Source organism: Suillus clintonianus (assembly GCF_016758775.1).
Source record: "Suillus clintonianus strain FC179 chromosome Unknown DEU56scaffold_110, whole genome shotgun sequence".
NCBI classification, from domain to species: Eukaryota; Fungi; Basidiomycota; class Agaricomycetes; order Boletales; family Suillaceae; genus Suillus; species Suillus clintonianus.
Window position 1 is genome coordinate 74905 of NW_024539334.1, and position 21122 is coordinate 96026.

The window sequence follows — 21122 nt, forward strand, 5'->3', positions numbered from 1 at the left end:
GGGGTGAGTACTCAAGGATTTGATTCTACGCTCTTGAAGGGTGGAACTTCCGGTACCACCGTTGTGCCAGATTCGGATTCTCAATGCAGCTAATAAAGGCCAGAGAGCAGACAGCGGGAGGAGACCTCGCTATTATCGACCCCGCTCAGTAATATCGTCAATCCTGCTCAACACCGTGCATTACATTGTCAATGGATGGATGAAGATTGTGACCAGGGCGCAGGATGCACATACGAAGGATATATCTTTCACACCGCAAAAAGTTAAGCAGTCGAACCCGAGGTTAACTCAGTTGTTCTTGCACTCAATATGAGTGTATTTTGTATCCTATACCGTATCCGGGAGTACTGCAGAACAAGGATGCAGATCCATCGATGGAGGATGAATCTCCGAAGTAGTTTCTCCAATTGACACATCCCTAGGTGTACGAACGGGGAGGACAAACACAGTAATGTGGTGGGAGGTGTATTCCCTAGCACTCCAGCTGGGCCTGCACGCAGATGGACATTCAAATGTTTATTGACATTAAACACGCTACTAGTACAGACGCAATTGATACACGAGTAAATCCGAGTGACAACAAAACTAGTGATGAGCAAAAAACAAAACAATTCAATGAACTATGCGAGGGGACAGCGAGGGGATGAAAGCAATTAGACAAACTACTGGAGGAAATACGACGATACGGTCCATCAAACTAGACACCTATGTGAACAAATACAATCTGCTGTTCCAGTGGAATCTTCTTGCGCAACGACTTCATAGCCTTGTGCAACGCTACCGCGGCCCGTGTGCAGTCCAATCGCCCCGAACCATCAACCAGGTAGCCGTAAAAAGCAGACGCGACCTGGAGTGCAACGTCGTCGTTGACAGACCACATAGAACCTATGACACTGCGAAATCCGGAAAATTGCATAGCCGCAGCGAGATGGATGGACTCATCGAGACTCTTCTCATCACCCACGGTAGTGTGACACGCCGACAAGAATGCAAACTCCGGATTCTGCCAGTTAGATCGGATGATGTCCTTGATCATTAAAGGCCCGTCGCGCATGGCAAAGGAAGACTCAAATGGTTGTTGTCGATTCGGCATTCCATGGCATGATAGGTGGAGCCACTGATTATGATTTAGTGCATCAAGTGCACCCTGGACTGTTGCATCGCCGTCTTCGAGCGATGTGAAGGACACGACGGGTTCGAGACGCTGAGCTACGACCGCTAACTCAGGAGCGACACATTGCAGTTCCTTCCCTGTGTCCGGTTTTCCTTGACCAATGGCAACAAAATGTTGCGTAGACGCATGTCGAGAAACTCGCTGTCTCGCCCGGATGAGTGTTGCTAAAGTAGGGGTGTAAGAGGAGATGAAAATGTGAGACAAATTGTCTTTGTTCTTCTCGTAAGGTCCTGCTGCGTGTAGAGGAAGCAGCGCGAATTCAGCGGTGGGGCACCACCAGATACGGGAGCGAGGGTGAACTTTAGAATCCATAAGGGCTTGGACTATGGGGAGAACGATGCAATCCCAAAGCTTACGAAGGATGCCGACAAGCTCGTATTGATGATCAGAAGAACCGAATTGTTCCGAAAGGAACTGAAACTCGGAGGACAATTCGGAGACCTCGGTCTGCGCGATATCGAGCGGAACGTGGACTGGATCTTGGCCACTCAATATAATCAAGGCGTCGCAGCTGTACTGACTAGCATTCACGATGATGGCTGGACCTTCTTCAGCCGCCTTCTGTAGGTCGGAGAACAGGAGAGGCAGGAGAAAACGGGAAAAGTCAGGAAGCATGCGGATGCGTGAGACAACGTCATCCCATTGTATGGTCAGCTGCCGGATTTGTGAAGACCGGTCTTCAGTGGACTGATCGAACGTGTTACGAAGGCAAAAACTCAACCGCCTGAACTCTTCCGCCAAGGCCGCGCTGGTATCACCTGACACAGAAAGTTCATCAAGTGGTGTGCTGAAGCGCGCCAACTGGGTCCAGAATACTGCACGGCCTTGCTCCACCAGTTCCGCAGCAGTCGTCAGAGCACCATAACGAACACTGCACGAAAAGGCATCTGTGGCAAGGGAAGAAATAGCTTCCCCGATGATGTTGAAATGACGCGAAGAAGACGACAAGAGAGCAACTTGCTGATCTAGGAATTTCAATGCAGTGTCATAGGCAACTAATGCAGTGGGATGGTTAACCTGGTGGGCAAGGGCGGCCCATGACTTGGCAGCATTAAGATCTGTCCGAGATGCTGCGTGTGATAGGTGGGAGAGCTGCAAAAACAGCTGAAAAGATTCATCCAGGTCGGATGAGACGCCCTCCTGCTCAAACCTCTCCCAAAGGCAGGTAGCAAGATTGTAGAGAGACATGGATCGATAAGAATGACCGGGTCGGCGGAGGAGCAGTGCATCCCGATGGAGCTCAATCACCTCATCAAGCTCAGATGGGACGCCCTCCTCGTTGAATCTCTCCCAAAGGCATGCAGCAAGATTATTGAGAGACATAGACCGGTCAGAATGACCGAGGGGGCGGAGGAGTAGTGCAGCCCGATTGTGCTCAATGGCCTCATCAAGGTCAGACGGGACGCCTCGCTGATGGAATCTGTCTAGAAGGCTGAGGGCAAGGTTGTCGAGAGACCCGGGTCGATCAGAGTGACCAGGTGGGCGGAGGAGTAGTGCATCCCGGTGGAGCTTGATGGCCTCATCAAGGTCAGACGGGACACCCCGCTGCTTGAATCTGTCTCTAAGGGTGAAGGCAAGATTGTCGAGAGACATGGATCGATCAGGGTGACCGGGTGGGCAGAGTAGTAGTCCAGCCCGATTGTGCTCAATGGATTCATCAAGGTCAGACGGGACGCCTCGCTGATGGAATCTGTCTAGAAGGCTGAGGGCAAGATTGTTGAGAGACGCAAATCGATCAGGATGACTGGCTGGACGGAGGAGTAGTGCATCTCGATTGTGCTCAATGGATTCATCAAGATCAGACGGGACGCCTCGCTGATGGAATCTGGCTCGAAGGCCGAGGGCAAGATTGTTGAGAGACATGGATCGCTCGAGGTGGCCGGATGGGCGGAAGAATAGTGCAGTCTGATCAAGCGCAATGGCCTTATCAAGGTCAGATGGGTCACCCCTCTGCTTGAATCTGTCCCGAAGGCCCATGGCAATATGGTTGAGACACGCGGGTCGATAATCGTGATCGGGGGGAAAGAGGAGTAGTGCAGTCAGATGGCTCTCAAGGGCCTCATCAAGGTCACGCGGGACACTCCGCTGCTCGAATCTCGAATGAAGACTAACGCCAAGGTTGTTGAGAATCACGGATCGATTAGGATCCGGGGGATGGAGGAGTAGGGCAGCCTCTCGATAGAGCTCAATAGCATCATCAAGATCAGATGGGAAGCCCCGCTGTTGGAATCTAGCTTGAAGGCTCATGCAAAGGTTGTTGAGAGCCGCGGGTCGATCAGGATCACCGGCTGGATGGAGGAGTAGCGCAGCTTGATAGAGCTCAATGGCATCATCAAGGTCAGATGGGACGCCCTGCTGGTGGAATCTCTGATGAAGGAAGGTGGTAAAATCGTAAGGACAGTTCTGCAAGACTGCTCGACGCTCCCTCACATTGTCTGCCATACTATTATACCAAGTGGTTACACGAAAAATGTCCGAGTCAAGAATGCAGAGAGCATGAAGCCGAATACTATATATTGGAACTGGGCGAAGACGACGATATGCATATGATCAATCTGTCGCGACTGTCATATTACATAAACGCTTCATGTCACATCAGTACAAAGTTTATTGACAATGTTGAATATGAATGCACACGTACATAGAAAATCGAGCATATGTACTGGAACACCTGCGAGAGGAAAAGACAGTCGTTTTCGTGATTTGGATATTATGTAATACGGAATGATGCTTGAAGGGGCTCAGGTAAATTGCCGCATCACTGCCGCAACTTGCCGCACCCTACCGCACCACTGTCGCACCCATACCAAATCATAAGTACTACACTTATTTTCGGCCTGCACTGTTCTCGTGCACCAAATAAATGAACTAGGAGTGTTTCTCGTCCGACTCCTTAATTATCCACTTCACACTAATGCATTTGAGAGTCTGAATTCAGAGAACGATTTTGAGCATGTTGCGGCACGGATGCGGTACTGGGTGCGGCAGCTTCCAATCAAGGTGAGTCTTAGTATACTGTATATATATGAGACACTAACATTCAGACTGTCTACAGCACCCACCTCGCAACGGCCTGTCTCCCTTGACAAGCTCCATATTACCATGTGCACGTCGCACCACCCCTCAATGGCACAGCCACTAATATCGAGGGATGGGCATCGATATTTGCAGTATCACACTTATCATTGCATCTTGAGCGAGACTCGATGTTTGCCTGAATGCTGTTGTTATACAGCCCTAGTCGTAAGGATGATTTTGGTACGTTAAAGGACTTTAATTCGTGAATTCTGCTGATTGCATCATGGTATCTTCCAGAGTTTTATCCGTCAATTATTTCGGCGCGGGACGCCATGCGAGCGTGATACAACACAACCCAATACCACGGGTGTGACCCATAGTGCCAAGGAAGGTGCGTGACCTAATGGCTGCTCAGAGACCGGGCATCCTGAATCATGGCCTCCAGCCTCCGGTTGTAATCGCACAGAAACTGTGACTGCGCAATCTCTCACTGATACTCCCAATGAACATGTTCGTGTTGATGGTAAGCATTTTTCGGCCCTTCTCTTTCACTACGCCAATTCTTTATCTGATGACTTCAGTTACCGTCCGTGTTTTTGACACGCAAAATCAAAGGCTCGAGTCGCAGCACTATACCTCGAATGCTCACACCACTCCGACTGTACAACAACCACCCGCCCCATCACAGCTCGCACTTGCCAACCAACCACCACCAAATGAGGCGCGAGATCAGCCTCATGGAAATGTGCGATTTCCTATTGACGAGCCACATGGACGAAAGGCTACGCACACCTTTGCTGTCTCTGAACCAAGGGCACCTAAACCTCAGCCCCAGGTACCTACCAGTGGTAATACCGAGTGGGATGTCTGGCCTGACGGCCACATTGTGCGCACCTACTCGCATGAAGATGCCAAACGGCCCGAGGTCAACAATTTCCACGTCCACTGGGCTTGTGAGGGCGTAGGTGCTCCTCGACATAAAGGCTCACTCGATGCGTTACAGTGGCAAGACGGTGTGCGTAGTCGTAGACGTTGCCACGGTGTAATTATATGCACCAACCATGAATCCAAGGGTGGATCATGTGCCATTGTCATCCGCCCTACAACGACGAAGAAACTCATTACGAGGCAGCTTGAGACAACATGCTTGTGTGGTGCCATGCTCGTCCATAATCACTGCGGTATAATTTACGACCTTTTCAAATTTGCGGGCGGTGTGTGCTTCGTTCATCGTGGCTTTCACAACCACCTTCGCCCACCGCGACGATTGCATCTGACGAGAGTGGAATCGGATCTCTTCCAGCAAGTCATCGAGGAGCACCCCCGCATGGGCGCAACACAGCTTTTGATGGGCCGCCCAGTCAATTGCGGTCATATCTCCAGTGCTTCTGAACACAGCCAGGGTGAACCTTGAGAGAAAAAAGGTTTTCACCATGAGCCGAGGGAAGGACATTATTGCAGAGTTCACGGAGTTCCAGCGCCAGCATCCTAATTTCGTTATTTTCCACACCTTCGATCCCGTCGCAGTTGTCATCACGCAGTCACCCACCATGTTGTCGTTTCTTGTCAAGAATCACAGTAATGGCATTATATCTGATGCTGCCCATGGGTTTTGGGCTGAGCGTAATGATCTATTAATCATAAGCTCGGTCTTCAGTGATGCTCTGCAATGCTGGGTGCCAGGTGTAATGACGTGGTCGAATGGTGGCACCGAAGCACACTACCGTCATCATTTCCGTGCACTATTTGAAACAATGGCAGGGGAGTATGAAAGGCAGAACACTCAACCTCCAGGTGAGGTTGGCGAGGGAGATATAGTTGATGCTCTTTATGGAGATCGTAAACGTCGCCGCATGATCCGGGTGTGTAACTCTTGTGGGTATATGTCAGACTTTAACATATTCAAAAACCATAGCTCGGGAAATGGACTCACACTCACGAAGTTCCCCAGCATGAGGATGTCATTGCAAACTTTAGGAATATACCCTACAGCATTAATATCGACGAAGCATTGGCTCCTCACACTCAACTCCTTACAGATATTCTTGAGCAGCCGGATCCTGTGAAGATGCGCGACACAGTCCCAGTTCTTGGATATCTCGCTGACCTGTCAGAGAAATCAGGTCGTAGGCACACTACAGTCCCGTATTGCGGTGATCTGTCACTCACGGACTGTGCTCATATTGCAAACTGGATTTACCGAAATGTCCCTGGTGCAGCTGAACGAATTATCAATTGGCTAAACTGTGCTACATATGCACATGCTTGCACTATCGTAGTTTCGAAGCGCAAGAAAAACTTACTCCAGGAGCCAGCCGAAAATATCCTCATTGAACGTCGCTCGTCAGGACCTGGCATGGACTCAGTTCCTACTCCGGAAGAGCGAGAAAACGCGATTCTCCAGGCTGCCTGGCTTGACCTCCAACTCAGCTATGATCTGACCTCGATGGATATAGACGTCGACTTGGAGTGTCTTGGCATACTGGAACAGCGGATGTTCGAGCTCTCGTTGGCTGCAGGAGCTGCAGGAAATGAACAATGGGGCAAAGATGCTGGTGCACACCAAGAGCGATGGAATCCCTATGAGGGCCTCCCTGAGCACTGGAATCATGGCGACCGAGATTCATACGCACCGGAATTTGAAGGAGAAGTAGACGTGCGTCATCATCGCTTTTCATCGCGGATCAGTCTGACATGGTTCGACTAATAGTGCGGACCGAACTTTAGTGAGGGAAGTGAGCCTGACATAGTTAAGAAAGAGAAACACACCAAAAAAACCAAACCGCGGCCACGACCAAGGAAGATACACAAGGCTTCATAGGCTGGGGCCTCGTAGCAGTAGTTTGTACTCTGAAATGAACGAGACTCAGTTTGCAAGGACAAAAGGCCACACAAATATGACATACATACCTTAAAGCCCCGGTATCCGTTTGCACAGGTTGCTGCAGAACGTGGTCGAGGAGATGTGTGACAGTGAAGTCAGGCAAGGCACTGGCATGCAACCAGCAAAGACAGGTGTTGAATGATAAGCGGAGGCATCGAGGTGCCAAACCTGACAGGCGCGAGCCTGTGTGAGGGGTCGTTGAGTCTTCTCACCAAGTTTCGCGCAGCTGCTCATAACGGTGCTGCAAGTGGACTTGATAAGAAGGGTGGTTTGGTGTCGGTGCAGTGGTGCGGTAGTGCACAGCCACTGCCGCACCACTGCCGCACCACTACCGCATCACTGCCGCATCACTACCGCATCACTGCCGCACCCTTCAAGTACATATATCACTGTAGTACCACTGTTAGCCCTACACAAACACCTGGAATATTGTATTACTTATTCTTAAATCATATTTCAGACAGTTGCGTACGACATAGACGCATTTAAGAGGCATATAAGACATTGTTGAGTAGGGTGCAGCAGGGTGCGGCATAGATGCGGCAATTTCCTAAGGCCCTGCTTGAAGCTGCTTGAACATGTGAAAACACCTCGTATTCCACCGCCACCAATTAGGAGAGCAAGTATATCAGGTCCCTAATTTCTTCAATCAGCCCGTCATGATACTTCAAAAAGTGTCTCCTTTGCTCCTCCACAATGACTACCTTCAAGTCCCAAACATATGATAGCGTACCCGTCACCGATTCTCTTCCCCAATACGACACAATTTGCACGTCTGCATTATCAGCAGATTTCATTCAATGCAAACGATCCATATTTTCCTGTCTATCAACCAAGCAAATTGAAACACGTCGTGCCACAGTGCTATCTCTCATCCGTGAAATCGTCTCCTCTCCTGGTTTTAACACTTACTCTGTCCCGCCAATTGTCAATTCCTGCGCTGATGCTCTCCCCGCAGCAGAGTTCTCCGACCTCCTGCAACAACCCAATATCGAGGATCACACGGCGCTGTATTGGGCGATCATAAACAACCGACGAGACGTCCTTTGGGCGTTTGATAAATTCATTTCCCAATACTCGCCGGTTGCCTTTGCCGACTTGCGTATTGCATGTATGGCGGTCAGCGACCACGATTTGTTTATGCAGATGGATTTGGGGGACGACGTTAATCGTAAGTACATGCACACATGATGTTCCAAGAGAGCGTCAATCAACTCATTGTGTACTATCAGCCAAGGATAAATCTTTAAGACGCATGTTGGGTTGTCCGCGAGATGAGATCAACGTGTTTCACCACGGACTAAGTGAATTGGATTCACCGCCCGATTATCTTAAAGGGGATGAACTGGACGAAAACCACTTCATTGCTAGTTTCTCCTTCAAAATGTTCCAAAAACGCCTGCGTATTACACGAAATTTGGCAGTAGAATTTGTTGCTCGGGGTATGTGATCTATGTCTTTTGGCTTGTTCCCCACGCTGATACGAACATGCTATTCCTTGAAGGACGTATATGGGTTTTGCGCTTTTATATGGGATCGGAAGGGAAATGGTGCATTGAGTATGGTCTTTCTGAAAATAGTAGCCCGCCAGTACGTTCGCACGCCAAATTTGCGATACTAGCACACAGCAATCTGCCTGAACTGACCCGTGCGCTGTACCTGGAACCTCTAATAATTAACACACGTCCATCGCAAACGCTTGTACCTCGAAAGTAGGTATATTGTTTCCTCTCACTCGAAGTCAAGGCATACTGAAGTTTTTGTTCGTCCTATGTGACTATTCTTTGCTCCCTTCAAGTTGCAGTCTCTCACATGAATCAGCTCACCATTACGCGGACATTGAACCCGACAAGATCGCAGTTGCAATTATCTACCAATGGGACGGTGATTGGTTAGTGGACGAGTGAGTCTTCTTTGTTGATCTTCCTCATAGTGCCGTTTGTATACATTGGTGTGTTTTTCGAGTCTCTTTGAACTCACCTGGACTGCGTTGTTTTAGTGATACCGCATATGTAGACTGCGATGGCACCCTAACGGTGGAACTAAGGATGACGCTAACATAGCACTGCTCGGTCACCACGAGGCATTCTGCGTTAGATGCAAGGGAGGCCCAGAGGAAGAGGATATCAGACGATGACATGGCAGTTGAGTACGTAGCGGTAGCGCAATGTGATTGTATTGTATTGCCACCAGCATCAGGCTATATATACTGTCATTATCATGTAGATTTGTTAGACGAGCCTAGATGTTCTGAGCAGGTACATCAGGAAAACCCTCTGATACAAACATATACTAAGTATGTCAAGATTAATAAAATTTTCTCTAATTCATTGTAGTTTCACAAAATTAGACGTCTTAGCAGATTAGAGAACCTTTTTTACTGCCCCACCAGATCTTACTCCTGCGCACTAATTTATTGATGATTTTAAATAAATTCACAAACTTACAAGTCATCAAGGATCTTATTTTGACGGTCTGTTCAGGATTTCATTGATTTCATTCAAACGTTTTAACTTACTCCTGCGCACTAAGTTAGTGATGATTTTAAATAAATTCACAAACTTACAAGTTATCAAGGATCTTATTTTGACGGTCTGTTCAGGATTTCATTGATTTCGTTCCAACATTTTACAAGAACAAATTAAGTTTTCATTAAAAGAGGGGTATATCAGCATAGCTTGTAGAATATGAGACAATAAAGGAGCGTTGAGAATGATATACGTGAATGCAATTATATAAAATGATGAGACCGCAACTTGGAAATCTACTCCTCGTCATCCATGCCAGCAATATCGAGGAAAGCCATCGCAGACTCGTGTGATCCAACTAAAGCGTTGTTGCCATGGGTGCAGAGTTTCCTTGTGAGGTGTGAGACTTGGACAGATGAGTTGGCGCAGCGCAGAAATGGACTCACTGGATAGCCTCGAAAATGTCAGCCATCATCTTGTGAAACTTGCGCGGCGCCGTCACCTTCATGTCTTCAAGAAATTTCACATGAAAAAAGTAGACCTCGCTGAATAGATTGCCAGTAAAATTGAATTTCGATGGAGATCCATTAGCCTTCCAGAAGAGTGCAGCATACACCTATACACTCATTGTTAGTACATGCACTCGGACCCAGAGTATGTCAATAAATATACCGAAGTACTCGTTAAGGCGACCATTGGAATTGTAACTTCGGGCCGCTGGGCCTTGTTTTGCGCAATCTCCTTGAAACGGTCTGAAAATTTCATGCCAACTGACTTTAGCCCATTGAAGTAGCGCCCCTTCATTAGATATGGTAAGATATCAGCGAAGTATGGCTTTTTTGGCTGTGGAATGGGGTCATTCTTCTCCTGGAGAGTGTGCACAGTGTTGAGCAAATCAATTTGTGCAACCCAGAACATAGCCACCTACATTGAAATGCTGTTCATAATGGTAGACGTGGTTGACCAGCAAAGCCTTCACAGTGTCGACACAATCAGGGCCAAGACGATAGTATGACGTCACTTGAGCACAAGCGTCGTCTTTTAATTCAGTGCGGAAAAGTGGCACTCGGGCTTCAATCTGTATGAGAGGTTCAACCAATTAGTAATATTGCGAAGAGTCCAACTCTTGAGCATACCAGCGTGGCGAGAGCTGTCACATACAAGTCATCAGACTTGAGGCGATCCTTGATGGGCAGGACACTGCAGGCGCGAGCTGCTGTTAAGAGTGCGTCCCGCGTAAACAGGCTCTTCTCGGTGAGCTCCGGATAGCCGTTGACAAATGTCAAGTGAACTTTTGCCTCCAAGATCGCTCTTTGGACCACACGACGGGTGTCAATATCTTGGTCCATCAGCTTCAACTTACCAGTGTCTGTCCATACAAGTGTGGGCCTTCTAGAGTGATCTGGGTTGTCCTCCTCGGAGTCGTCTAACACCATGATGGGCTCATGTTCCTCATCTGACACGACGACTTGAGTATCTGCCCAAACAGGTGTCTGGAGAGTCCAAAACATCATTCGAACACGAGATAACTGTGAGAGAACTTTCACTCACCTCATCTGCTCGTTTACGATCACGCGCAGACTTAGATTTTGTTTTCTGAGGGGTATTATTATTTCAACATGGAGGTAAGTATCCAAGCCAACTTACCTTGGTAGCCCTTGGTTGAGCCGACGGAAAGGGGAATGGTTGAGCCGCCCGCATCAGCTCCTTCGAGGTAGTTGTACGAGGCCAGGTGGGTTGGGTCAAAGGGAGGTCAGTCTGTTCTGCCTTCGACCTCGAAACAAACACTGGTGTCTGAGGGAAATAAATTGAAGGTACAATCAGTTACTACTATGAACAATGTCACTTACTTCGGCTGATAAGGACTTGGGCTCCTCCAAGTCGTCTTCAATTTCCTCCTCCTCACTGTCCTTCTCCGAGTCATTGTGACTAGGTCGAGAATCAGAGATCTCATCGACAGGTTCGTCGCTTGAAAATTCATTGTCGATTGGTTGGGAGGTGTGTGACCATAGTTCCTTTTCTTTTCCTGCAAAACCTGTGAGTTTGCTGAACCGACAACTAGACACCGTTATGCTAACTGACCTTTCTTTTGCGTGTACTTGACAGCGCTCATGAGGCCTTCATCGATATCGACATCGATATCGAATCTGCATATGGTTCGGTGACTTGTACCCGGCCCCCAAAGATTAGTCATCATGGAATCAGTCCGGATCAGTGATCACCTTGGCCTCTTTAGTATTTTGCTTTTCCTTTAGATGTTTCACACCCCCGACTATAGTACCCATGTAAGTGTACTGAGACCCTGGACCGGTTCACAGATTACTTACCTCGACGCTTTTTAGCTGCAAGCCCTAGGATCTCATCTGGGGTATCGGGCCGACTACTAGTAACTTGTGCTACACCACCATCGTGGCGGCCATGCTTGGTTACAGACACATGAGCTTTCCTTTGTGCAGTTGTTTTCTTCATCACAGTGGGCTTTTCTGGAGCTGGGCGCTGCCGCTGTGGTCTTGTAGTCATCCAGACTAGTACAATATCCAGTAAGTGCTCAAATCTCAACTGGTTCAACACGTACTGACCTGCATTCTCCATAGCTCTTTTTTTTTGCACCTCGTTCACCTGTTGCAACAACAGGTATTCACAGTTGTTTGTATCCTGTTATAGTGGTAAGTACTTACTCCTGGCGGGCTGACTGGAACCTGTATTATTGCTGGGTGACATGCTAACTTGAAGGGTATGGTAAATGAGCGGGTGGGTTTTGAAGTTGTAAATAATGTAACGGGGGGATAGCTAATTGCATCCCACCACTGAGTACTGATATTTATGTATCTCGCAGGGACGGTGTCATCGCCACTGGGCAAAACCAACTCACATATGCACAGGTTCCAAACGAGCATGGTTTTTGGGTGTCCCTTTTGGATTAGTCCAGGTCCATAGCCCAAGCGCTCTACTGTGCCGGGTTATGTAATATGGTTCGACACGTCTAGAATGTTTTACAGCTGTAATTCATTGTAAATAATCTAATAGAAAGTTTGCATGCAATTTATGTCCGAGTGTGAGTTTGTGACGGCCCTGTGCGAGCATCCATTTCACCTCAGTCGAACATCTGTTTGCCTGAAAACGAAACACAGAGAAACGAACAAACGCACAAATGCACACAGACGAACAAAACGCACAAAAGCGAACAAAACACACAGAAAAAAAGGTTGCGGAACTGGGTCCATAGTATGATAGTACAATAGACGTGATCATGTACAAACTAAGCTAAAAAGTAATGCGATATCTACTGCACCCCAGCCATCATCATCATGGTCGAGTTGAGCTAATACATTAGTCGATCGAACCTGCGAGTCCCCAATGCTTAACATATGAGATTTCCGATAGTCGAACGCAATTCTCTGGACACCGTCCATGTTGCCAATGTAGCGCACAATGTCCTCGAATGTCTCACTCCCTTCGTGTTGCGTGAATGGCAGGATGACTGGTGGATGGGGAATCTGCTCCCGCAGCGCTAATTTCACAGCTGCACCAATAGCACCAAAGGCGTAGTTGAGTTGTTGATGTCGATGTAACGCCGAGGTGGAGAGGAATTGTGAGATACCGAGGTCGCTACACCATATGAATTGAACGGCAACATGAAAAATCAGGGGATTGTCGAGAACCCCGTCAAGTATGGTGACATGCCCGCTCTGAAAAAAGATCACAATTTGGTATTTAGAAAGAAAATTGAACGTACTGCGTCGACCGTAAACCTATTCATGAAGGCCAACGGGTTACGAGTGTCGTTAATCAATGCGGTTATGACACGACCCCGAAATTGGACTGGTTGGAGATTGGACTCTAGCGGGGGGTAGAAAGTGTAGCCCAAGGCGAGACAACTCCGTACCATGTCCAATAGCTTCCGAAAACAGCCGTTCCAGGCGGCTGTCACCTGCTGACGTTCACTACTTGTCGTTCGGATTGTAACTACAATGAATCAGTATTCAACTCTGCAAATTATATGTAAACACGTACCATTCATACCTGGCATGGAAGACGACTCTGAAATCGCGAGAGAAACAAGCGCCGCCCTCTCACCATCAGTACCGGCCATTGCAGATGCCGTCAAGAAGAATCGTAAGATTCTTCTTTTTGCAGAATTGAGGATCTGTTTTTTGACAAGGGAATTGACGTTAATGAGGGCTGGTGTAGTTGGCTGCACAGCAGCAGGACCAGGAAAGATGGCAGGGGCCGCTGGTGCAACTCCGCTAGCAGTAATTGCTGGCTGCATAGCAACAAACTTGAGTGACAAAGGGACCAGTGTGCTTGGCCATGAAGCAACAGGGGCAGCAATCGTGGATGGGATAGCGAGGGCAGCCATCGGAGCTGTTGGCTCAGGTGGCCGAAGGACCCTGGGTTCAGGTATGAAATATGGCGTGAAGGAGGGTCGAGGGCGATGATTTCTCTCAGGATGCTGTGACGACCCTGCCAGCATCTGGGGAACTGGCGGGTTGTATAAAGAGTCGAGTTGGGCGGAGTAAGGGATTACAGGGTAGACGTCATCACCGGCATCAAGTGGTTTGCTGGTGCTAGATGACGGCGCGGGGGGTGGAGCATCCATCTCGGACGTGAGCAATTGTAGACTATTAGTTGTTGCATATGGATAGACACCATCACCAGCGTCAAGTGGTTCAAGTGTGCTAGACGATGGCGTGGGGGGTGGAGCATCCATCTCGGACGTTAGCGATTTTAGACTACTTGTAGTCGTTGCATATTGTGGGTCGGTCATACGGAGGAACCTTGAAAGTGGGTCCCCCTCATCATCTGCTTCAAGTTGATCTGTCAACAAGCGACTAGTGTATTACTGGCTTGGGTACTCACCGTTTAAATTCGGATTTCTATCTGCATAGTCTGACAACTGAGAACCTGTCTTGAAGCTGGCCAGGGAAGTGTGGATATTCATTGTCATCCGGCGGCTGCATACTTTGCTGGAAGCAAATACTGGCAGTAGGAAACAAGGAGATGCGAGATCACGGCGAGAGAGCTGGCATAACGTGCCAGAAACATGTAGAATCCTGATACATAATGAAGACTCAATAGAATAGAGCCGAGCCAGTGGTCATATAATCGCGATCCGATACCTAGCGGTCCTAATCATGAGAAGAGTGATATGCTGCTATCAGTAGTGTAAGACTGAGCACGACTATTTCACGTACAATGACAGATGGGGAATGGAGGCAAAAACTGAATTGACTCACGATGAGCATATCGGTTGGGCGATTAAACTGGGGCGTTCACGTTTGCAGCTGATTACAGATCGATTTGAAGCCTCGAGTCTATGGGCTTGGCGGGTAAGCGGCCTTACAGTTGCAATTGGGTAATACAAGTAGCCACAGATGCCGGAACATGCAAGAATCAATGACTTATATGGACTGTTTAAACGACTACATATATGGAGCGTTCAAACGACGACATATATGGCAAAAATCAACCGAGCCTTCCATACGCCAATTAATATGTATTGTATTGATGCCATCATAGATATCATGTTAATTCTTGTTTCAGGTGATAAGACGAGCAAGAGTGGAACAACACATGCATTTGACAGGTGTCTACAACATCGTAAGTGCATACAAAAATTCACAAATCAGCCATGAAGTAATAGATACCTCCACATCAATAATGATCACGAGAAACAGATATTGAACATAAGACAAGAAGAGCGATTGGAGTGGTAAAAGGGAGCCTGCAACTTGCGATGAGTTGAATGGTAATACTTGAAAGGAGGATTTCCCATACCGCTGAAAGGGCGACTATCAGTCAGCTGACAACCTAGAGCCTGCGCCTTCACCTGAATCCTCAGAGTCATGATCCGAATCATCTGGGGGCAGGTCTGCAGTAAGACCCATCACTCAAATCTGGATCTGAGTGTTCAGAGGGTTCCCTAGTGCCGATGCAGGAGAGTCCACCATTAGGGTGAAGAGGAAATGCCGCAGCAGGTTTCAAAAATGCATGTTTAACACGTGAATTGAGGAGGGTTGCAACCTGGTCAGTTTGGGCACTAGCGACGCGGAGGATCTCGCATTCGTCTTCAAAGACAGCTTGAAGATATTTTCTATCATCCTCAAGTTCCGCCTGCCCACGCTGTGAAAAAATCCTCCTAAAGCCGTGCAATTCCCCATCCGCCATCTTGAACCGTTGTTCGTTTTCACCATAGATGGCAATGAGGAATTCTTCATACTGTGCAGCCTCGTCAATTTCCCACGTCGCCAACACCATGCGTTGGCGCGCAACCTCGCGACTTGCGAGCTTGGCCTTGTATCCTTTGTACAAGGTTGCAGTCGTCATTTGAGAAAGGCCGCTCTCCAACTGTTCTTGAAACTTTCAGACCACATCAATGAGTTATCAATGTCTAGAAGTAAATATGGCATACCTTCTGTGTTGCTTCCAACGAGAATTCTGGTTGGAATTTGGACTTCATCATCCGAGCTGCATAACGAAGCTCCAATGGAGCTGGATTGGGGGGGTATGGAAAATGTTTCCTTGATGTCCGAGACTTTGATGTTTTGTCATGTGTAACAAATGTGCTCTCTTTCGCTTCAGAAGGCGTAGGTTTGCCATCCTCTGAAAGGCTTAGATATGAGGCATGTAAATCTGTATTCATCGTAATTGAAGAGCCTGATCGTTGGCTTGAATTACAGAGAGTCGGACTAGGGCAGTCAGGAGAAGACAGAACAGTGGGACTGCTCATTCGAGCAGGAGATAAAGGCGGACTATTTGATTTAACAGGAGACGAGGCTGGTGAGCTGTCCATCTTATTGTGCGAATCTTACCCTGGAACTTTGGCAATGTATTATTGATATCCGGTATCGGAGCCTGAAAAATGACATAGAGGAGATAGCATCTAGTATTAGTGAACATTCCCTCGTACCATTATGGTCCAATGCACAGGATGTTATACGACTTTTTCGGCCACTGGTTTAAGTCAACACTTAGCTAAAACCAAGAATCGATGCTGCATGGCTGTGCTCGCTGCATCACGCTCAAATGTCCACTCTCCAATACCAACTCCTTCAGATGATCTTGCGGACTCAGAAATCGAAGCTGATGATCAAGCACCTGCGAATGGAGGAGACTTTTTTGGTACTTACGAGGAAGATGAAATCCAATGGCCCGGTGACATGGAATGGTATGCTAACAGCAGTGAGAATAGTGACAGCTCGGACTCCGAGGATGATGTCGTACCTGGCCTCGATGATGCCGAATGGGAACCCCTCGTAACTGGAAGGGATTTAGAGGACCAACTCGGAACTGCCGAAGAAGACAGCACAGAGATGAATAGCCACAATCGTGATTTGCGTCAGCAGATTGAGCAACGCGTGCTTCAGGAAGATGCAATCACTATTGTGCAATACCCTGATGCTCGAGCAGGGCACCCCATTCCGCAAGCTGACATATGCAATGCAAACGCTGCATACGCTACTGTTATCAATGACACTGCAAATCCATATGCCCCCTTCGCCTCTCGAGTGGATTGGGAAATTGCACGATGGGCTAAATTACGTGGCCCAACTTCAACCGCATTTTCGGACTTGCTTGGTATCAGTGAAGTCAGTGAATGGTATTAATATCACCTTCGAGCTGTGGGTAATGTGTCTATCTTTGTTGACAGGTCCATGAAAAGCTTGGTCTTTCTTACAAGAACTCAAGGGAATTAAATAAGATCATCGACAAGCAGCTTCCTGGTCGCCCAAAGTTCAGGCGTGAACAAATTGTCGTCGCAGGCGAGGCTTTCGACGTTTTTTATAGGGACGTTATCGAATGTGTTAAGGCTCTGTATGGTGACCCAGATTTTGCCGATTTTCTAATCTTTGCACCGGAACGCCACTATGCAGATGAGGAACAAACTGTCCGATTATTCCATGATATGCATACTGGTAAATGGTGGTGGGATACTCAGGTAAGTTCGCATTTTGGGGACTTCTGCTCATCGAAAATAACTGACATTAAATAGAAAAAGCTTGATCAGCGCAAACCGGGTGCTACCATCATTCCAATTATTATTTCGAGTGACAAGACTCAAGTAACAATGTTCCGAAATAAAACGGCTTACCCAGTCTACCTTACTATTGGCAACATTCCAAAGGAAATCCGCCGAAAGCCATCTCGCCGTGCCCATATTCTTCTCGCTTATCTTCCTACTACCCGTCTCGAGCACATCACCAACCAGGCTTCACGACGCCGAACCATTGCAAATCTGTATCATGCCTGCATGGGCCGTGTCTTAGCACCACTGGAGGAAGCTGGCTTAGATGGTATTGTCATGAAGAGTGGCAATGGTATCCTGCGTCGCAGTCATCCCTTATTTGCTTGCTTCGTTGGTGACTATCCTGAGCAAGTCTTGGTTACAGGAGTCAAAACCACGGAATGTCCCAAATGTGACATACCACCAGCCGAACTCGGAAGCAATGCCGCACCTTTCGAGATGCGCAACCTTGACGCTGTCCTCAATGCATTGGCTGCGATTGATAACGGAGATCTCGCATTTGTACATGCATGCCGCGAAGCCGGAATCAAGCCCATTATACATCCGTTCTGGGAGCCCCTACCCTATACCAACATCTTCCAAGCCGTTACACCAGATGTGCTTCACCAATTATACCAGGGTCTTATCAAGCATCTCCTTGGTTGGCTGGCCGAGGCATTCGGAGCAGCTGAGATTGATGGAAGATGTCGAAGGCTCCCCCCAAATCACCATATCCGTCTATTTATGAAAGGTATCACTAGCCTCTCACAAATCAGTGGTACGGAGCATAGTCAGATATGCCGTTTTCTACTTGGGATCATCATCGACATCCGACTCCCCAACCGTCTTGCCCCAAGCCGTCTCATACGTGCCGTCAGAGGTCTACTTGACTTCCTGTACTTGGCGCAGTATCCTTGCCACAGCTCCGAAACATTGACTCTCCTCACAGAAGCTCTCGATCTTTTTCACAACAACAAGCAGATCTTCGTCGACCTTGGAATACGAAACAATTTTAATCTTCCAAAGCTCCATGCAGGCCGCCACTATATGTCGATGATCCAGACTTTTGGCACAACTGACAATTACAATACAGAATATACTGAGCGCCTCCACATCGACTTGGCCAAAGATGCATATCGTGCAACAAACCACAAAGATGAGTTTGTTCAAATGACTCAGTGGCTTGAACGCAAAGAGAAGATCGCTCGACATGAGAGACATGTCATGTGGCGCCTCCACGGCAATCCCATTCGACACCAACCTCGTCCAGCAAACCTGTCTTTCGACCGGGTTCAAACATTAACGAAGCATCCTAGCATGAAAGCTGTGCCAATTCAGAAGTTAATCACGGAGTATGGGGCCACGTACTTCCGTGAGGCGCTTGCAAGATATGTTGCACAGCTGCATCATCCACACGAAGCCACCACTCGTCGCCGCCTCGAGGACCTTGCTGCTGCTATCCACCTTCCATTCCGCACACTTCCTGTGTATCATATAATCAAATGGCGATCTGATGGTGCACAGGGACATGGTGACCCATGTGTCACAGTGGACAGCGCGCATGTCAAACCTCGCCGTGTGACCACCAGTCAAAAAGGCGCTGATGTCCCAGCACGATTTGATACTGTGCTTATTAATGATGGGACTGGCCGTTCTGCAGGTATTGAAGGTCAGTTTTTGATTCCCGAGGATGCTAGGCAGTCAAATGATGAATTTTCAACAGGCTACCGTGTGGGTCAGATTCGCGTAATATTCTCAATCCCGCAGAGTGCTGTTACAATGATGTTCCCTACCGCAATCCAGCCTCCCAAACATCTCGCCTATGTAGAGTGGTTCACTCGGTTTCCTCCTACAGCTGATTCGAACCATGGAATGTTCAAAATCAGCCGCTTCGTGCAATCGGGTGAGAGAGTTGCGAGCATCATACCCGTCACAAACATCCACCGAAGTGTCCATCTCATTCCAAAGTTCGGACCTGTCGCACCTCGTCAATGGACCAGTAGCGAAGTCCTCGAGCAATGTGACACTTTTTATGTTAATTCTTACATTGATAGGCATACATTTGTGACGGTTAGATAGCACATTGTAACTTCATTAAAGAATGTTGAAGTTTAGCGAGAAATCATCAACCTTATCTATAGCTTGTAATATTATTGTCTTTTTATTCAAGTTTGCATAATTTTGCATATCTTTGTCTAGCTTTGTGTGGGAGGGTTTTCCTGATGTATGGGATGAAGAATAGGGGAGCTCAAAGTTGAACGCTCACGTTTATGCTTATCGTTGCTTATGCTTACACCCCCCCCAGTCGCACGCCAAAGCTGATTATATAATCATAAGCAACTTTTGATCGCTGTGCAGCCACAGTGAGGCTGCTATACTAGTACTTACCATGGCACGAGTTCCTTTACATGATCAGTATCTCCGTGCATATCTGTTGTCCATGGTCCTCCGCACCCTCGCCAATCCAGAATTGACACCACAAGATGCTGCTTTGCTTCTTAATTGTGATATTGCTTGTGTCTTGATGATTCGACAAACACGCTATCTACAGGGACGATCCCCTGTCACCAAAGCCCCCAGTATTCACCTTGCTTGGGAGTTCGCCCAGAATCCATCCGACCACTCTCGATTTGTCAACATGCTTCGGGTGTCACCTGAAGTATTCCATGTGTTGCTCGATCTGATTGAGGACCATGCGATTTTCCAAAATAATTCCAACAATGCACAAGCTCCAGTTCAATTGCAGCTTGCTGTCACACTCTATCGGATGGGTCGCTATGGAAATGGTGCATCATTGGAGGATATTGCTCGCTATGCAGGGATCTCCGAGGGCAGTGTCGAGAAATTCACAGAGCGGTGTTTCACAGCTATTGAAGCTCTGCATGATGCATTTGTGCGCTTGCCCACTCGGGAGGAAAAGGAAGTGGAGAAATGCTGGGTTGATAATCGCCTTGGTTTTCAGGGAACTTGGAGGGAGGGCTGGGTGATGTATGATGGGACAATTGTTGTCCTGTATGCAAAACCTGGATTAAATGGAGATGCCTACTTCACTCGAAAGGCGAATTACGGGCTTAATCTACAGGTAATTTTCTTCTCTCATAGAGAAAAAATATTCACCCCATCAATATCAGATAGGAAACCTGCCATCAAATCTCCGCATTGTAGACTATTCGCATGGCCTCACCGGATCTGCCCATGATGCTTCCGCATTTGAGCATACAGCTGCTGTCAGACATGCTGACTGGTTTTTTGCTGGTGATGAGTTTGCATGGGTAGACTCAGCTTATCCTGTCAGTGTCCATACGATTCCGGTACACAAGCGACCCGCATCACTTCTCCCAGAGAACACCCTATTTGATAGTGCTGTTGCTCATCTTAGGGTGCGATCAGAGCATTGCATGGGTGCTTTGAAGGGGCGCTGGCAATGCTTGAGGGGACTTCGTATCAACATCAATTCGAAACACCAACATCGAACAGCATGTCAATGGATGACTATTGCAATTATTCTTCATAATCTGGTGATAGATGTTGAAGGAGCAACCAAGGGAGAAGATTTTGCTGCTGTGCACACTC

General features: G+C 47.8%; 7 protein-coding genes across 7 annotated transcripts; 3 read left to right on the top strand and 4 right to left on the bottom strand.

The window, feature by feature from the left end:
- Positions 1 to 347: 347 nt before the first annotated feature.
- On the bottom strand, positions 348 to 3829 carry DEU56DRAFT_64307 (CHAT domain-containing protein). The gene has a single exon (XM_041347031.1). It carries the CDS (start codon positions 3614 to 3616, stop codon positions 698 to 700), a length of 2919 nt encoding a protein of 972 aa, XP_041203520.1. The 5' UTR covers positions 3617 to 3829; the 3' UTR covers positions 348 to 697.
- A 273-nt stretch (positions 3830 to 4102) lies between these two features.
- On the top strand, positions 4103 to 6899 carry DEU56DRAFT_925133 (uncharacterized protein; the record flags this gene model as incomplete). The annotated part of the gene is made up of 8 exons (XM_041358567.1): positions 4103 to 4174; positions 4230 to 4280; positions 4346 to 4432; positions 4490 to 4583; positions 4638 to 4715; positions 4774 to 5595; positions 5654 to 6054; positions 6108 to 6899. The coding sequence occupies exons 1-8, from the start codon at positions 4142 to 4144 to the stop codon at positions 6897 to 6899; spliced, it is 2358 nt and encodes a 785-aa protein (XP_041203521.1). The 5' UTR covers positions 4103 to 4141.
- A 714-nt stretch (positions 6900 to 7613) lies between these two features.
- DEU56DRAFT_925145 (uncharacterized protein) lies at positions 7614 to 8792 on the top strand (the record flags this gene model as incomplete). Its single annotated transcript, XM_041358568.1, has 3 exons — positions 7614 to 8247; positions 8309 to 8518; positions 8581 to 8792. Exons 1-3 carry the CDS (start codon positions 7773 to 7775, stop codon positions 8790 to 8792), a joined length of 897 nt encoding a protein of 298 aa, XP_041203522.1. The 5' UTR covers positions 7614 to 7772.
- Positions 8793 to 9840: 1048 nt separating this feature from the next.
- DEU56DRAFT_983894 (uncharacterized protein) lies at positions 9841 to 11657 on the bottom strand (the record flags this gene model as incomplete). The annotated part of the gene is made up of 9 exons (XM_041359974.1): positions 9841 to 9934; positions 9991 to 10160; positions 10217 to 10411; positions 10473 to 10622; positions 10681 to 11037; positions 11096 to 11140; positions 11192 to 11338; positions 11395 to 11570; positions 11627 to 11657. The coding sequence occupies 9 exons, from the start codon at positions 11655 to 11657 to the stop codon at positions 9841 to 9843; spliced, it is 1365 nt and encodes a 454-aa protein (XP_041203523.1).
- Positions 11658 to 11745: 88 nt separating this feature from the next.
- Positions 11746 to 14486, bottom strand: DEU56DRAFT_917552 (uncharacterized protein; the record flags this gene model as incomplete). Its single annotated transcript, XM_041358000.1, has 7 exons — positions 11746 to 11816; positions 11872 to 12069; positions 12124 to 12199; positions 12805 to 13233; positions 13281 to 13510; positions 13559 to 14347; positions 14405 to 14486. The coding sequence occupies 7 exons, from the start codon at positions 14484 to 14486 to the stop codon at positions 11746 to 11748; spliced, it is 1875 nt and encodes a 624-aa protein (XP_041203524.1).
- Positions 14487 to 15400: 914 nt separating this feature from the next.
- On the bottom strand, positions 15401 to 16337 carry DEU56DRAFT_917553 (uncharacterized protein; the record flags this gene model as incomplete). The annotated part of the gene is made up of 2 exons (XM_041358001.1): positions 15401 to 15904; positions 15957 to 16337. 2 exons carry the CDS (start codon positions 16335 to 16337, stop codon positions 15401 to 15403), a joined length of 885 nt encoding a protein of 294 aa, XP_041203525.1.
- Positions 16338 to 16857: 520 nt separating this feature from the next.
- Positions 16858 to 19695, top strand: DEU56DRAFT_893830 (uncharacterized protein; the record flags this gene model as incomplete). The annotated part of the gene is made up of 4 exons (XM_041356358.1): positions 16858 to 17133; positions 17196 to 17483; positions 17538 to 19218; positions 19273 to 19695. 4 exons carry the CDS (start codon positions 16858 to 16860, stop codon positions 19626 to 19628), a joined length of 2601 nt encoding a protein of 866 aa, XP_041203526.1. The 3' UTR covers positions 19629 to 19695.
- Positions 19696 to 21122: the final 1427 nt, after the last annotated feature.

What these genes read in the sequence shown, in the direction of transcription:
- DEU56DRAFT_64307 (XM_041347031.1), bottom strand. Translation starts at nt 3,616, where the DNA reads ATGGCAGACAATGTGAGGGAGCGTCGAGCAGTCTTGCAGAACTGTCCT.